Source organism: Brachyistius frenatus, unplaced genomic scaffold (genome assembly GCF_029030835.1).
Source record: "Brachyistius frenatus isolate BFR_SWC_R1_liver_20210118 unplaced genomic scaffold, ASM2903083v1 Contig_57, whole genome shotgun sequence".
In the NCBI taxonomy this organism is placed as follows: domain Eukaryota; kingdom Metazoa; phylum Chordata; class Actinopteri; family Embiotocidae; genus Brachyistius; species Brachyistius frenatus.
This window is the reverse complement of record NW_027210656.1, coordinates 489,877-508,634: the sequence shown is the minus strand read 5'-3', so window position 1 is coordinate 508,634 and position 18,758 is coordinate 489,877. Positions and strand designations below refer to the sequence as shown.

Here is an 18,758-nt window from a genome sequence, read left to right as displayed (position 1 = left end):
GATACAGAGTTGGCGTCACAATAAAGACTAATTTGAACTCTGATCCAACTGGTGATATCCATTTGTTTTTGGATATATTGTAACAGCTAATTTCAGGAGCACCCAGGGAGGTTTTTTATGATCCCCTACAGAGGCAACAAATCAACTTTATCGTTAACCCCGCAGAAAAGGAAACAGTAGGACAGCCCACACCTAGCAAGTATACCAAAAAAACAACTAATCCTATGCTATATCTTACAAGATTTCAGTTCCACTTTGCATGTTACATGGGCTCATATCCGCTGCACTTTAAATGCATGTGATAATGTAATCACATCACGGCTATGCTTGTACAGCAGATGACTGAAGGCGTGATCACACACAGAGACAAACACACGTGTGCAGACTCACACACATGGATTGGGATGAAAATTCAGAGCGTGGCCAGGGATCTGAGCCAACAAGAAACCAGGGAACACACATAAGTGCATCCCTCCCCTTTTTCTCGGTCCCAACTTATCCCCTTAACCCTTGCCTCTCGCCTCCTCAAAATAGAACAGCCCCATCACTCACATGCCGTTTGTTATTCCTCGCTTTGACACGGAGCGGTTGACACAAAGACAAAATGACAGGATATATAAATATTTACACCAAGCATCAGAGGCCACGCCAGTCTCCAGTCTGCCAGCGCTCAAAGTTGCCGCTCTACAGTCCTGCCAGACCAGCAACAATGGCAACATGTGGAACCAATTCTGAAACATGAATGGCTTTTCTGTGAGTGGTGTAAATAGTGTGTGGCAGCAGGCGCTCACATAAATGAAGAGCCAATTCACTTGGCCCTGTGGTAATGGGCAGCAGTAAGAATGGCAACTATTTGTTCAAGCTGATGTTGAGGAAACGACTGGTTCAAGCGGTCAAAAAAATGAACACCTGCTGGGTTTCGAGAAAATCCAAAGCAACAGATGAGGTTGCCTAAGACTCTCACGCATGGCTTTGTGCTCGAAGGTTCCTCGTCTTCCTTGTGTTATTTTGACCTAAAAAAACAAGCACATTCTACAGCTAAAAGTCCTACATCTCAAATTGCCGGCGCTGTGCTGTGGCCCCGGGGCAGTGAGTGAATCATGAAAAACAAACTGCTGTGAAGCCACAAAGTGTGCAATGAAATATTTAAATCGAATGTGTATTTAGGAGCGGTGTCCTTTGGTTGAAGGGATTTGGGGAGAAGAGCCACGCCTTTAACAAGATACCCAAATCTCTTCAGACCACTTGGAACAAAAAAGAAAACATACGTGCATGGAAATGACATGTGGGAGTTTTATTTCAGTGGGCAAATGAAAGACACACAAATCCAAAAATAGACAGGCCCCTCTTCATTCCACTGGCAGTTTGTCATCCATTAAAATAAAACATGGCTAGAACATAGCTGACCTTGGACATTAATAGAGAGAAGTTAATGTTTTAGAAAATAAGCTCCAGAGACCTCTGAGAGCTTTAAATTCAAATGAATCATCTCCAAATGACCAATTACAGCATCAACTAGTAGTGGCCTGTTGCATTTATGAATGCTATAAGGCCATTTGTTGATTTTCCTACTTTCACTCGCCTCCCTCTAACGACGTGTTAGCTGTTCGGGGATGATAAAAGCTGAGCTCGGTCGGTGGCTGTAAAACAAGTCTGCCGGTTCCACTCCTCAGAGACATGGCCCTCAGCTTGGCCTGTGAAGGCATTGTTTACACCACAGTTTATAACCTTTAAAAGCCTTCAAGCCTACACCCAGGAACACTTGTTAAATACAACACTTTATTAATATCTCTGGGGCTTCGAGCAACAATAACACCACGAGTCTTTGGTCAGAATCTTTTGCAAAAACATATCTTTCACCAGAAAAGGGGATATAATCCTTCAACATCCCTCCTTAAATAATCCTATAAATGGCACACATTTACACTGAACCTCTGCTTAAGCTATATTCAGCTGTGTTTTTGTGAAAGCACAGCGAGTGTACGTTTTGGCTAAACATTCGGAGCATTGCTGCTGAGCTGTACAGTGTACTTTCTTTCTGAAACCCTACATTTTTGAAACCACCGTACGAAGCAGAAAGCGGTCTTCAGACTATAGCATCCTCGCACCACAGTAGCACTTCTGTCAGCCAAGTGTTGTGCCAAGTCAGAAAACCACCATCCCCAGTGGGGTCAAGCCCATGTGAGGCACACCCTTCCACTGTCAGGCCACAATCACACAGAGAGAAAGAAATGCTGTCACTGGAACCCACTCAGACAAACCTTGACCCTTGGCTTCTCATGATGGGTCACAACCACTTGTTGGGCTCTGTATTGATTTAACTCCTTTTTTACCAAACAAGCACGGACTATGAGGTGTTTGAGAGAGCTGAACTGCTACGTTTGCACGTAAACTGGTCTCACTTTTTGCTTTCTGTTACTCCTAACCTTGAACTAAAAATTACTTCTTTTTTTTTTTTTTACCAGAATGGATTAATCTACCTGCCCTTGGCTTAAGTAACAATCTGAAATAACTCGGTTTCATTCCCTTTGAAGGCACCTGTGGTAATAAATTGAAGCTGTGTTTTTCAACTTCACTTCAGAGAGATTCAAACCTTGTGTGACGTCATTCAGTTGGCTGTTACACTGCTTCACACACAAGTAAGTTGAAGATCAAGCCACTTTGCTGCTGGGTGATAAAACAATCCGTCACTAACTGTGCACCGCTTGTGACACTCATCACGTTCAGTTTTTAATACTGCAAATACAAGGCCTTTCATCAGAGGGCCACATGTTCATTACCATTGTGGTACCTCATTTGGCGATAACTGACTGAACAAACATTTATTTAAAATAAAATGTTCAAGATCATTTCCATGAATTACTCTTTTAAGAAATGATTTAACCTCAAATGTCGGAAAATTGTGAATATGTCTCATTGTCACAGGGTCCAGGGTGATGTTGCTTGTTTTGTCCAACTAAAAGTCCAAAAATTAAAAAAAAAAAAAAAAATCAATTTGCAAGAAAAGAAAAGCATGTTAAATTAGCCACACATACTACACACTATATTTATCATATTAGTTGTGCATGGGCGTAATATTATCCTAATTCTGAATGTTATATAATATTATCATCTAAAATAAGGTGCAAATAGGCAAATTGTGTTATATTTGGGCAGACCCAGGCCAGACGTTTTTCTCTAAGCTAAGCAGCTGCTTGCTGGACCTAATTGTGTGTGTGGTTGTGTGTGTGTGCGTGTATGTGTGTGTATGTGTGTGTGTGTGTCTGCGTGTATGTGTGTGTGTGTGTGTGTGTGTGTGTGTGTGTCTGCGTGTATGTGTGTGTATATATATATATGTATGGCCTGTCTTAAAGTATCATTGTTGTCTACGTGGTGTGGCAGTGTTGGGTTGAAGCATATTTAATGTGTTTGTAGTCCTCCCAGTTTGGCTCAAGAGGAGTCATGTTAGCCTTACACTGCACATTCTCAACAACCAGGAATTACATTGCATTACATGGAGCACAATGACTCACAAAAGAGAATGATAATAGGTTTAACGAGAGGTTTCTCTTTCCTCGCTCACAATTTGTGCGTATTTGTATGCCTGTCTATTCATATGTGTTGTCATATTTCATAATGACTCATGTTTTTTTTGTTGCTTTTATTGCAAAAAAAAAAAAGAAAAGAAGCCAGAGCTATAATTTTGCTGTCTGTGAAAAAGCTTTGTATACGTTACAGCTCTGAACAATGAGATGTGTTTGAACTGCACAAAGACTATCATCAGGCCATGAAAGGAAAGTTATTAAAAAGCCGAGCAGAAATATAACTGTGAAGTCAAAGATAAATGGACATCTTCATGAGACCATGGGAATTAACAGCTGCTCTGCAAAGGATTCTTGCTTATGGGAGTAAACAAAGTATAATGAAAAAAAGAAAACTAGTGTTATAGGGAAACTTTCTCTTCCAACATGAAGAAGACTACATAACCTTAGAGCTTTAAAACGAAGCTGATGTGTAGACAGATGGTCAACTTCACAAGCCATTTATAAGGACGTGTGCACTGTGTTTCTTTCTGCATCAATGCTATTCCATTTAAAGAAACTTCCTGCAGTTTAAACAGTTTCATCCTGGGACCAATCACTGCGACTCTAGACTGAGCAACTAAAAAAAGAAGTGACTTAGGGACATGAACGGGGAAAGAAATGTTCAACTTCCTCCGACATACAACCAATCACATTCGTTTTGTTTTCCATAGTAAACCGACACGTTCGGTCATTGTGTTCAACAGCTTCCAGATTCTACATTTACATTTTAATTTTATACACTTTATTAATCCCCAAGGGGAAATTTCTTCACTACAGCAGGGGGGCTCTCAGGGGGGAGCTGCTGCAACAGGTTGCCACTAGCGCGGCGCCAGGTAACCTGACCTGAGGTGCATGTTTTTGGATGATGGGAGGAAGCCGGAGAACCCGGAGAGAACCCACGCAAGCACAGGGAGAACATGCAAACTCCACACAGAAAGGCCCAGGACCGGATTCGAACCCGGAACCTTTTTTGCTGTGAGGTGACAGTGCTAACCACTGCACCACCGTGCCACCATATTTATTTCCGATTTCACAACAAGACTTGAACAAGAGAAAAGGATGCGTGGAAGCACATTTCACTGGGATAGAGTTTTTCAAAGTCCCCAGGGGGCCACAGGAGATTTAAAGCTCTCCTTTCAAAGTAGAGGCAAAAGGGTGAATTTGTTTTAAAAATCCTGATCGTTCTCGGAGTCAGAATTTAGTCACTTTGGATAAAGAGAGGGAAAATGCTCTTTATGGCTCCAAACAAGCCTTTGAATCATGTTATTAAGGTTTTTTTTTTTTTTTTTTAGCATAGTGCAATCCAGCAATCCATTGTCTATACATCTATGTATATAATATATAATATATATATATATATATATATATATATATATATATATATATATATATTATTTATCCAATAAAGAAATCACTGTGTCATCACTCAGACCAAAGACTTTCCTTTCTTTTCTTCATGTACAGTGGGCTCTGTGTTAGTGAACCGTGTCTGAATGCTAACTGAAATGCCGACCCTCTTCATTAATGCTCCTATATTTCAACCAAAGCATTAAACCACCGGAGCTTAATGGGCCGATCTTCTACATTAGAGAACACAAACGCATTGACCACAGCTGACCCACTGGCTGCTGTGTGATCACTCCTCATGCAGAAAGCACAAGGCGGGAACGTATTACATTTGCTGGCCAGTTAGTCATCATCATTGCACTCAATTGGCGCAGAGGGAAGAGTGCCACCTCGGCTAACAATGAAGTGACAAAGACTGGGAGGAAAGACAGCATAAGAGAGAGAAAGGGTTGCAGCGGAGAGCGCTTGTGCCTGTGCCGTTTATTTTACACTGAATATGACTCGTTGCATGCATTTGACTCACACGCAGTGACCTTGGTCTTCCAGTCAATTTCACCCAGACAGAATGCTTTGTGATTATCTGACTGTGACTGTGCTGTACTGAAAACAGCTCAATGACATTTTGCTACTTCGCAGTGGGTGGACAGGACTGCATTGATCGCTGTTGATACTCTCTCTCAACTAGGTTTCGCAGAATTTCATTACAGTTCACTTGTTCAATAGCAATGTCAGATAAAGAGCAATGAAATCTGATGAGGGGTATACTGTATCTAAAAACAGCAGAGCCATAAAGGCAAGCAAAGCAAAAAACAACAACAACAAAAACAAGGTAGCTAAAAAAGGCAGGGATGTTTTACAAGACAGTGAAAAATCTTTACAGAGATTGTTTTACAATAAAGGAAGTAACCATAAAAGTCCATAATGAACCAATTGCTAAGTTCTACTTTTATTACACTGTGTCGACACAAAAAGTGTAACATGAGCATCTTTTTTATCAGAGCAGCAGCAGCAACAGCAGCAGCCACAGCTCCCTTTGTGTGTCTGTGCAGGAGGCATTTAGACGTAGAGTATCGGTCACTGGCATTTTTAAGTGCTCAGAGCCCGAAACATAGTGACTGTGTTTATGTGTGTAAAACAGAGAAAAAAACCCGACTTGAAGGTAAAAACATTCACGTGTATAGCATGTATGACATGTGAGCCGTTATGCCGGCGGTGCAGATAGCTGCATCGATCAACATGGAGGTCTGTTGTTCTGTCAGACCTGAATGAGACAGACGACTCAAACATACACCTGAAACCCTTTCTGTGTACACATGGTGTTGTATACTGTGAGTCTTTGTCTTCTCACTCAGCACATTAGCAGTTTGCAACTGCAAACTTCAAACGCGGTGAAATCCAAAACCCGACAGGCCTGCTGTGCCTAATTACAGTTGCTAAGATATAATTGAATGTTCACTGTTTTGTAGGGGTTTGGCAAACAGTCAGCTCACATTGAGTTTCTTTAGATGAGTATGTCTGCCTGTTGTCTATACAGTAAACAAATGTTTAGGCTCTTTGCTGGCAGATTTTAAACAATATTTTTATAGTGTTGCACAAATTTATAATGATTTTCACCTTTTGTTTAAGCATTTCTAATGACTGGAATTTACCTTAAATTACCTTAGACATGTCATATAAAAAAAAACATGGCTAACTACCTGTTCCAAAAAGAGGCACTTTCTTTATCTTGGGTCATCAATTTTCTTGTAACTAAGAGCTGACGTGCGCACCATTGTTTATGTCTCTTAGCAACAGTGAAATGTTCTGATGAATTGGTCCAGAAACTGTCTTTATACGGTCTACAAATCTAACCTTCTGCAGAGAGAAGGAATGAAAGGAGGGTGAAATGGATATGAATAACTAAACAGGAAAGTTTGAATAATTATGAACGCAAGTAGAAAACGTAATGAGCCACATTGATGAGCTCACCCTGGCGTTTATGGGTGTTTTTCTGAACATTTACCTGAGTGTGGGACAAGAGGGTGCTCTGTCTTGTGGCAAGGCGATTCAGGCAGCAGCACGGGCCCTCTTCTACTGGCTACGCCTCCAGGCCGCAGGACCAGCATGCACTGCAGTAGCAGCAGTGCATGCTGGGTAACAGGGCGTCCCATGGGGGGCCTGGGCTTGGCTCACTTCTCCTCAGGGGCCAAGAGCATTGGAGAGACACACCTGGACAGACAGAAAGAGAAAGAGACACATTTGGGTTTAAACAAAGGTTTATTTCACAACTGACTCAATCCAAGAGCTAAAAATCTTGACATAGAACACCTCTGTGTCGCTACAGTCACCAAGGATTCATCACAAGAGATGAAAACCTGCAAAAAATAAATCCTCACCCAAAGAAAATGAGGGTGAGAGGTGCGAAGAGGAAAGAGTGTGACAAAAAAATAGTTTTTGCAGAGAAGCAGCAGCGCACATTCTCGCCACAGGCTCCAAGAGACCTTACACCTCTCACCTCCAACATCATGAGTCAGACATGGTCTGCATTACCTCGACCACCGAATGTGTGTCTGTCTTTGTGTGGGTCCTTTAATATCTGAAATTATATGTCCTTTGTGCAGGTCGCTGCTCCCACAGCAGAGCAGCTTTGTTATATGGAATGATGAAGAGCAGAAATAACTGATCGTGCACTGTGTATTGTGCATTCATTTGTTTTTCATTATTAAGAGTCTATTTCTTAGTGAGTGTGTATGTGACTGATATATGTATGGAGCATCTTGAGCACTCCTTGTGGGTCAATTAAATCCTATAGCTGCTGTAAATCTGATATGTTTTGATTCACAACCCTCCGATAGCTGCATGCGATTATTATATAATGCCTACGGCAAGTTCATGCTTTTTTTTGGAAAAGTCATTCACAGCAAGAAAAACAAAGCAGTTTGCACAACTCAATTGTTCCTGATTTCTTTCTTTGTGGGGGTGAATTGATGAGCAGTCAAGATCATCTACATCATTACGTTTTAATAATTTATTTGATGCTATTACCAAGAATGATTCATGCTGTGCGCAGCAGAGGAGAAAGCCTCCCTGACTGTATACCGCATTATGAGCAGCATGTGTAGTGGAGTGAGTAAAGAAAACTGAAGATCTTAAAGTACCAGCAATGAAAAGCATTGGTTCAAGTTTTCAGAAGAGAAAATGTTTTCTGTAGCTGAACCTGTGGAACACTCCTATTATCTTTACTGCACGTGAAATGGGCTTTTCATCTGTTGTCCAGTGAGTGGAAAAAAATTGTGTTTTGTAGAGCAAGAGCAGAATAATCCTCCCTCTGTGACAGAGTGAGTTGACTGAGTGTGAATGTAGGTTGCAAATAAGCAAAAACTATTAATATCGTGTTTGTTGTGGTAAGGCAGCAAAATATGGAAAAATCTACACGTTGCACAAAAGAGAGAGAAAAAAAAAGATGTGAGCTGAGAAAGAAAGAAGTGGTGTGAACATTTGCTCTCCTCAGACAAACCTTGCCTCCACGTCTCTCTGAAGTACGAATCCCCTTTAGTGCTGGAAAGCTTGAAGTGGCTCTGGGGTAGAACATAAGGCACCTCTCTACTCCTGCTTTCAAATGAAAACCATAATGCAGAGAGTGTGATGGTTTTATTTCATTTTCTCATTGAATGGGAAGTTTACTCTGCCTTTAGTGTGCATGAATAAGCCCCACGATCTCGAGGCCTGTATGGAATTCACTCCGAGTCCGTTGTATAAAGGGGCAGGCGGTGGAGATGTGTGGTTTGCCCACAGAGTAATGCAAAACACCTGTCATCTATAGCAGGGAAAGCAAGTGACAGCCAGTGCCAGTTGCCTCGCTCTTTTCTTTTTCCCTTTCGTCTTGACTGTTCACACGTCAGCCTCTGTACTCTTTCGCAGTTTCGCTTTAGTCAACCTGTCGTTTTACATGCCACTTGTCTTTGTCTGCTAGTTTCCATGTCAGTTGCTTAACAATGTTTTCCCCACCAAAAAAAAAAACATTTTATCTGGTGCTAGTCAGCTAGCTAGGAGATTCTTCATGTTTCTGGCCATTTTTCATAAAGACTTTTATGTCTGCATCCACTTAGAGAAAATATTTCATAATCTGCCCAGCACAGAGGTAAACCTGATTTAGGAAATGAGATTATGGATGTTTTTAAGGTCTGGTGTGTGTCTGTGGAGTCAGAGATTTAAAAGGGTTCAGGTATTCACGTGAATTTCTGGGAGCAGATGTGCCGGTCCCCAATGCACACACACACATTCACAAGGTTAGCTGACAGGAGCAGAAGCCAAGGCCAGCAGGTTCAGCACCCCTTGTTGGCTCTGCTCCCTCTGCAACAACCCAGCACACAACCTCCCGTCATTTCAAACATGCCTGCTCACACACACACACACACACACACACACACACACACACACACACACACACACACACACACACACACACACACACACACACACACACACACACACGCATGTTCGGAAAACAAAGTTCAGCCATTTCATTTATGTACAATTTATACTTTTATTGTAAAAACATGGGATGTTATTTCGCGTGATGCTAAAAAAAAAAACGAACACTCCTTCAGTTGTAGTCGAATTCAATATTAAAGGTGCCCAGAGGAGTTCCTTGAGAAGTTTTATAATAGACCAAAAACATTATGTGTGCATTCAGTGTTTATCAGAAAACATGTAGCATGTACAAGTTGGATGCATATCTTTGCTCAGAAAAAAAACTTGTAAAGCCAAATACATGAACATTTTTAAACGAGTATTGTTCACATCAGTGTTCGCTATCTTATTGCTTTCTTTTAAGTCTTTGATTATGTATTGCTGCAGTTCTTTGTGCATTACCACCACCAGTGCAATAGCAGGAATGTGTGTTGCGTTGTTCGTGTGTGTTTCCATCTTCATGATTTAAACAAAATAAGAAACCACACAAAAAGATTACTCAAAAGCACTAGCTACTGGTGGTCAGGAACTCAACAGGGCACCTTTAATTTAGCCACATAATCTTTAGAAAAAATATTGATGATGAAAATGAATGAATGATCAATGATAAATTATTTTCTTTCTGGTTATGCATTATTTTCTTTTTTTTTTTTTCTTTTGAAGCAACAGTGAAAATAAAACATAGCAACTTACTTTCAACATTTGGCTTTTATGGATCTAATGAAAACCTCTCATTCCACGGTGAAACAATTACAACCTCCTAAATCCATGATACTGCAAACATTTCAAGCCTTAAATTTAAAAAATGCATATGCCACTGTAAAGACCCACAGATAACCTGATTTATGCCCACACAAAAATCTCCATCATGCCCTCTAATGTACGCAATGGAGCACAGACAGCAGTGATTTAAAACTGAAACATCTGAACTGTTGTTTCACTCCACTGAAGTGATTTCTGGTGGATCCTATTTTCAATTTAATTCACCACAAGCCACCAACTGGTCCTGTGGGAGAAAACTGGAAGAGGTTTCTGTGCTGTTCAGTGGTTTAACTCTAAATCATCTCCAGGGCATCAGTACAAGCCTCCTCCACCACCACCACCACCACCACCTACTCACCATCCCACTCCTACACAAAAATACACGTGCAGTACAGTTCTTTTACGGCACACACACAGAAATCACCCAGGGACCTGGTGATGGATAACACCCCAGTACATTCAGAGCACAGAGCAGAGGGAACACAAAAGCCACATAAAAACTAAACAAGGTGTAAATGATGTTGTCATATGAAATGTTCAGAGTCATATAAAGTATGGAAACCGAATAGTGAAGCGTCGATGTAATTTCTTCAAATTTTTAGACTGATATAATTTCCACATGTCCTCCTTACTTTTCCATTTTCCGGTTAAGTTTTTCTGACATTAATCTCTATACATATCATCCTATTATTGCCCTACCTCCATATGTAGATGAGAAAAAAAAAAGAGATGAGAAAAATGCAGATTTTTCTTATCTTGTGCTTAAGTGTTACTGTACTCTCAGAGCAGTGTTATGGATTTTTACATCTCCGGTTTTAGTTTGCAAGACACTACCTTTGTTGGTTTTTGGGCTGACATTCAGCCTGAGAGGAGGACAGCTGACATCACTTCAGGGTAAAACTGGCATCGCTACATTCCTTGCATGATATTTTCCTGGTAAAAAAAAAAATCGAATCCATATTTTTATTGATGCCAGACTTAAATCTGAAGCCAAAACACATTTAAATTAAAATTGATTATCTTTGAGAAAAAAACAAAACCATTTTTGTTGTTACTCTCACTGGCAAAAGAGGTGTGAGACAAAAAGTCCATGCTGCAGGTTTGAATTAGCTTTGTATTTATTGTCCAGACATTTTGAGAAACATTCTCGTTTGCTTTGTCATAACAGAAATAGCAGTTAGCTTAGCTTAGCATAAAGAGTGAGAGTAGCAGTAAAAATGCCCTCTTAAACTCACTAATTAGCACGTCATCTAATATCATATCTTGTTTGGATTCAATAACAAATGTAATCCATTGAATTCATGATCAGGTTCAGTTAATTAAATGGTCTTGTGTTGAAGCTCTGCTGTCTACAAACACCAACTGTTTGAGACAGCATGTCATTTGTCAGCATCCCAAAAAATAATATTTATGCAGCTGCAAAGACCACTTGCAGCAAAATGTAAACGTAGATAAGGAAGTATTTGGTGGATGTAGAAAGCACTACACACACAGACACACATACAGATGCATGTTTGCATTTTAGGAGTCGAAGTGTCAGCTAACTAATCAATTGAAGTCTTCCTGCAGTAGCAAGTGGGGAGAGGATCATATTAACACCACTATTGATTTTGTCTGAGGGGGAACTTCATGGTGGTTGAATTGCACTATACATAATGAATAGCCTCCCGAATAAACACTGGCTTTGTATTCGTCGCAGTGACAGATACATGCACACAAACACACACACGCGCGCACACACACACACACACACACACACACACACACACGCACACACACACGCACAGGCTCACATACAAACGCGTTTGTCAAATGTGAGTGGTGCAGCGATGATCCATCTGTCCAAACACAGTCAGGGGAGTGTGAGATCAGGGTCACACCACACTGCTGATAGATGCTTCTCTCGCTCCCACCACACTCTGTCTCTCACTGGCCAGACAGGACACACACCAGTAAAATCCACCCAGACTTTACTTTAGACCGGGGCACACAAAGACAATACTGAGCTGCTTTATATAGCTTAGCTGTATGTTTGTGAGGGAGAATGCTCATATGTATTTTTGGCTGCAATTGACTGGGTGTTTACCTGTTTGTCGCTATGTCTATCCTGCGGGTTATTGCCAGTTTTTGTTTGTTGTTCTGTGTCTCTGTCGGCCAATTGATTTCTGTCATTTGGGCATCTTGTGTTTAGACCAAAGCACACACAGAGATGATGGGGATGTTTGTGTTGTAATTTGCTGTGTCGGTCTGAAAAGGACAGCTGACTGTCTGATTGTCTGGAAGTCAGAATGAGTGATTAGGTTTTGATTGAACTTATTTGTTGATAAAGGAATAAAAACAATAACTGACTCAACAAATAACAAATGCAACCACTTACCAACTGGCTAACTGAATGGGCCAAATGAATGACTGGAGTAACCGACAGACAAGATGACCAAGTGGCTGTGAGCCTGGCAGACTGACTGACAAATGATCTGACAAAGTAACAAACTAGGTGACTGACTGACGGAGAGGCTGATGGAGTGCCCGACTGAGTGACTGACTGCTGCGTAAAACACAACATGATTGACAGAGTGACCAGATGTCTGACTTTTCTTCTTCTCTGGCTGTCATGACAATTTTCTTTTCATTACCATCGCTCAGATTTTTCAGTCTTTTATTGTGATCTTCCCCCCACCTCCTCTGCCTCCTTCTTTCATTGATCTTTTCCCCCACTGTTTATGCTTTTAGTCCACCTGAGTCTGCTGGATGTCTCTCAGGATCACCGGAGGATGACAGAGAGAATGACGGAGTGATGAATTCGCCATAGGCTCATCGTCACACAGCAAGGTCCTTTTTCGCTCTGCGACCCTCAGATCAGAGGGCAGATTAATTCCATGCGAAGAAATGTTCGTGCCTCTCCAAGAGTGGGATTGAAAAGCACACTTGGATCAGATGGCTTGTTTGTTTCCAAACCCTTATCTGCGGTGCACAATGTGGCTTTTGAAGCACAAATCAAATGTGCACATGTACAGTGTGTCTTTTCGCTCTTTCATTTTTTTTCTCTCACAGACACGTGCACATATGTACTGCTGAGTAAACATCTCTCAGTTTTCTTCAGCCCCAGAAAACATGTCACACTCCAGCTTCCTTATTCTGTGCCAATATTTCTCTGCAGTTGGATCAAATAAGTCATCCTGTGTGTTTGTGTGTGTGTGTGTGTGTGTGTGTGTGTGTGTGTGTGTGTGTGTGTGTGTGTGTGTGTGTGTGTGTGTGTGTGTGTGTGTGTGTGTGTGTGTGTGTGTGTGTGTGTGTGTGTGTGTGTGTGTGAGAAAGAGATAGAGAGAAAGGGAGAAAGAGTTATACTGGGACCTATGCATGCACATTATAGCGTTCTATATGCTATATAATTTTCCTGCTCTGACTGAAATTCTGATGCAACAGCACATATAGAGAGGTAGAGGCCTTCATTCGTATTCAAAATGTTCCTCCCCTGTTTCAGCAACTACTGCAAGTAGGTGCCGCGGCCTTCGCCCATAAGGCTGTCGGGATGCTGTGCTCTCTCCCCTCTCCCCACCTTGCCCCATGGACTCTGAACTTTTGCACTGTGGATCCATATTTGCACTACAGTCTGTTTTATTGTTTTTTTTGTTGTTGAATGTTTGTGTTTTTCTTGTTTTGTCTTTTTGTTTGCACACCGTGGGACTGTGAGAAACGGTTTTTCGATCCATCTGTATGTCTGTATGTCATATGGTGGATTGACATTAAAGAAGTTCAAGCACAAAAAAATTTAAATTTGATTTTTTTTTTTTTTTTTTTTTTAAAGGGGGCGATTACTTGAGTCTTGTTGAAACTTTCAATATAGGCCACATCTACTCAAAAGAAGTTCTCTGACTTTTGAAAATAAGCACCAAATCTTTTTACATTGTTGTTCATCAGCAAGCACATGATGGCACAATCCTTGGATGCAAAATTGTCCGTGAGGTTACAAGGATATTTAAGAATGCAATGATTTTTCCAAGATAGATTCAAGATTCCCTAAAAAAATAAATAAATCACATTTTGTTGCATGTTTGTTATTTTTAATATTGTTCTGGCATTTAAAAAAAACACTTCTCTGTCACTATGCTGAATCCAAGAAAGTTTTCCTTTGGACCAACAAGGTTTCCACCTGACAACAACAGGGTGTTCCTGTGTTTGGATGCATGTTCTTTGCCTCTGCTGAAACTTTTACAGAAGAACGTCTTTGGGTCAATTCAAGGTAATGTCACCCTTTTCTGCTCCTGAGTAATGATTGTACACAGCTCAACCTCTCTAGTATTTTTTATATTTACTGAAAAACACAATGAATCTCTAACAGACCAAAGGCCGTGCACTGTACTACCTTTTTTATTTTTTTCTGACCAGCCTTGATGACTTGCTTGACCACAACCACAGCTTTGGTCCAGTTAAATCTGGGACGAACTTCACACACATTTGCGCACACTCATCGAGCCACAAGCACACACACACTGACTGTCTTGCTCAGAAACACACCCGGCAATTTCATCCGAGTTCCACCCTTACTCCCCAGAGGTTTCCAAAGCCTGATGTTATTTTTACTCAGCTCACTTACTCTCTAGCACTCACGCTGATGCTTTACCGAGTGTCTGAATGTGGCCTGCATGTGAGTGTCTTCGCAACACGACTTCAGACGAGGCAAGGCTTAAGCAACGTGCAATATGTGGGAGAAAAAGTGACATCACGCCTGAAAAAGAGAGACATATCCACGTGAAAGGCTCTCACGCAACTTGACAACAATTACCAACAGGATTCGGGTCTGTGTTGCGGTTGCTGCCTTGATGATTGCTGGAGGTTGCTCAATATGACCTGTGACTTGAAGCGATTAGTCTGGCGATGTAGCCCTTTGAGTACAGAGCAAAAGCTTTTCACTTTCAAATGTAGGTCAAGGTAAGGCAGAGCGAGGACTTGAAGCCTACGCAGCTGACTTCATAATGGCAGTGAATTTATCATTTCTGTGGTAAGTTGGTTGGTTTCCTCTCTGGTTTTGACGATGGTTGACGCTCACTAATAAACCACTAACCGTCACATTTACAGATCAGGTTTTGTCCAGATAAACAAATAAGAGATCATGTTAGAACTAGTGAGCTTTAGAGGTGCTAATCGTCACCTGGCTATCGCTACCTATTTGCCTATAGACACGAGAGTGATTCTGATATTCTTGCCTGCTTATGAAAAGCTCCACAGAACCTTTTTTTTTTTTTTCAATGAAAGCAACAATTTGCTTTATTGCTGAGTTATAGATGAGCAAGTAGCTCATCATAAGCAGGTAAAAATGCAAGAAAAAAAAGACAAAAAACCCCCGATAATTTGTCATTGTAACACTTCAATATTTGTTTGTGTAAAACAAAAGATACTTTGTGTTTTCATTTCAGAAGTGCTGTCAGTATAATTGTGTTACCATTGGACAGACCCAAGCTATATCCCTCTATTTCTAGTCAAAGCAAAGCTACCCGGCTCGCTTCAAGAAAGTGAATCGAGTATTGCCCCTAACTTTAAAGTTTTTCGAGGTGAAAGTGATCTTGAAGGACTTCAAAAAAAATTAACACAGCTACATGCATCGCAGACAGAGGGATAAGAATATCATCTATCAGGATCTATGAACAGCACACACTCTGCTAAACCTTTATGACCAGACTGCTGCCACTGCTGAGAGATATCTGTATAACACTGTCAACTTGTAAAAAATTTAAAAAAAAAAAAGAAATCCTGCTGCCGAACCAGGCACTGATCGGATGTTGAGACAGCAGCTCTGACACATAGCCCAGACCCTGAGGCTACTGTCTGAGGTGCTCTCAGTGTCAAGAAAGTGCTGTTCACTGGCACCAAGTTGTCACAATAACCTTGCAGCACTGGAGTGGCTTAAATCGCCGAGATAAAACCCAGAGTATGTCACTGTGGTCCCAAAACTACATCTCATATTTCCATAACAGCCTCAGCAAGGTAATACAAAGTCACTTCTCTGATAAGAGAGCAAGTGTTAGGCTGCTGCCAGCCCCATTATACAAACTTTGTTTGGTACTTCTACAATGCCAAAAGTCATCGATGACTTTGTCGTAACACCAAGTGCTGAAGATCAACACCAACTCCAAAACCCTAGACTGATTTGCAATTGTGTCTTTTTTTCCACCATGTAGATGATCAAAACAATCCCCTTATGGGTGTTTGAAGATTTTCCTGTCATTTTCCTAACATTTATGTGTTTGGGTAATGCATTGGCATCAAAGATTTCTTGCACTTCAAAGCCTTTGTTCTCTCTGCAGTGTATTAGCAGGGCCAATCCACACGAGAGGAGCTGTGTCATCTGATGACTGATCAAGGCAGCGGTGCGAAGATGGCCACAACACTCCAAGACTTCCAGACAAAGAACTCACCACACATGCAGAAAACACAAACATTAAACTCTTACCGGCACATGCACATTCACCTGGGAGTGCAGCGATAAGGGGCATAAAGCCCTCCACTGAGGAATGATGACATTTTTAAAGCTTTAATTACATGCTTGGCTAACAGGTAGCTGACTGTCTCACTGGGCTCAAAATTACACTATCACTGTCTACAGCTGTGCATAGACGCAAAGTCTAAAACTCACTTGCCATTCACACGCTCACACCTTCCTTCTGAACCTCGGAGGTGAAGAAACGGAGTGAGGCCGCTCACCGCTCTGCCGGTATCAAGGGAAACTACTAAGTACAGGTCCTGCTCATTGATCGCTACTTCCAAAAGGGCACCAAAATACTACCTTGATGTTAACCAGACTATAAATGAAAAGAAAATGACAGTCATCCAAGGGTAAATTCATCTCATTCAGCTGAAAAATCAGTCATTGAAGAGGGTTTTTTCTTGGTTCTGCACAAAATACTGCATTTTCGAATCATCCAATTACTAATATTGCAATCAATCATCAGCTTTAGCGATGACAGAATATGACTGGGGGGGATGATGGATGAAATCTCTTACAGATAGATTCCACTGCAGGGGAGGTCGAGTGTCTTTGGTTACATTTGCTGTACTCGTACAAAGCTTTCAACCATTTGTGCTGTTGGATCTTATAAAACAGAGGTGGAAAGCAAGGAAGTACATTTACTCAAGTACTACAATTCACCATCATTTGGAATACTTATGTCCATTGTGAGCTTATATTGTACTCGGATACATACATACATAAATATATGCACAAATATTGGAATTCAGTATTTTGTGTTACTGCATGGACCCATTACTATAAAGCTGCTGCAATCAATATTTGTTAGAATAAAAGTGGCTCCACAAATTGTGTATAATGGGTCATTCATAGTGACAAACTTCAGCTCAATGGAGATTAACAGCGTCTTTTAATTCATTATTCAGGGTTTACATTTACTTGGTGGCCAGGAACATAATATATAGTGAATACACATCAATTAGTAAATACTGTTTGACAAATCAACATTAAAGTGTGTGTACAGCCTGTTTCCACTCTTTCCTCAAGTGCCCAATAGTCTGTCATTGGATGAATTTAAGGTTTTACATGTGAACCATAAGACAAACTAAATAGATTGGTACAGTTTATACCTGCTAATTTAACAGAAAAGATTTTTCTTATGTGCCAATTTTTGCAATCTTTATTTCCCTAGACTATATCTTACATAACTTGCTGTGATGCTTTAAAAATCAGCATATATTTAGAAATATATAGAAGGAAAACATGCTTATCTGTCCTCATTCAGTCTGTTTTGAGTGAAGAAAGTGTCTTGTCAGTTTATTGTCAGTACACGAGTCTAACGCAGATGAAACCTGATGTATTTCTGTGCTGGAAAGCCCTTTGCAACCACTATATAATACTTTAACCCCATAATCATATGTTGTGTGTAAAGTGCTATATCACTGTTGAGATGAGTTACATTAAAATCTATACTTCAGCAGTTTTTCTGAAATGGTTTTATATTTATAGTTTTATTTAACTTAAGTAAGTAAAACTACTTTAGTTATTTTATTTATGAGTGGGTCAGATCTGACAAAGTTGGTCAAGCTTTATGACATCCCAGATTTTTTTCAGCGCTTTCATGTTCTGTCTGCATGAGAAAATGACTAGCTTTTTATTGAGTTATTTTCTTTTCTTTTAAAACTGGTCCTTTATTGCCAAAATTCCCAGTCATTCAGCCCAGTAGGATGCAGGAGGGCAGGGAGAAGTGGACTATAATCAATCATCCCACATGTTTCTTGCGATCAACACATCCAAGATAACAAGCCTAAAAGGCTGCCAACTCCTACTGCCCGGTAATTATATGCCTGAAAAACAACAACAACAACCACCTCTTTGACAGAAAAAAAAAGAAATCATGCACATATATACTTCAACACACATAAGGGACCTACATATAGGGAGGGAGCCATAAGGAAGCTGCCTCGGGATGAGTCGTCATTCTGTGTCTGAAGAAATGTGGCGGGAGGGTTAGTAAATTAGCTCTCGGCTCCACTGGAACCAATTAATTACCCGGATGTGTGCATTTGTGTGCATCTGTGTGTGTCTGTTGAGCGCCTGGCCTTTGTAATTTGTCCTGAGATAGGCACAATAGCACAAAGTTATAGGAATAATGAAAAGAAGAGATGGGT

At 40.7% G+C, this 18,758-nt stretch overlaps 1 protein-coding gene across 2 annotated transcripts in view; it reads right to left on the bottom strand.

Moving 5' to 3' along the window:
- Positions 1-18,758, bottom strand: part of sema5a (sema domain, seven thrombospondin repeats (type 1 and type 1-like), transmembrane domain (TM) and short cytoplasmic domain, (semaphorin) 5A) — a 125,050-nt gene that overhangs the window by 85,969 nt on the left and 20,323 nt on the right. For both annotated transcript variants that reach the window (XR_011311195.1, XM_069705510.1), the window contains exon 2: positions 6,913-7,118. Coding sequence is in view for 1 of the 2 variants with exons in the window: in XM_069705510.1 (XP_069561611.1) it covers positions 6,913-7,060 (148 nt within the window). In the remaining variant the exon portion in view is untranslated. The remainder of the gene's footprint in view (positions 1-6,912; positions 7,119-18,758) is intronic.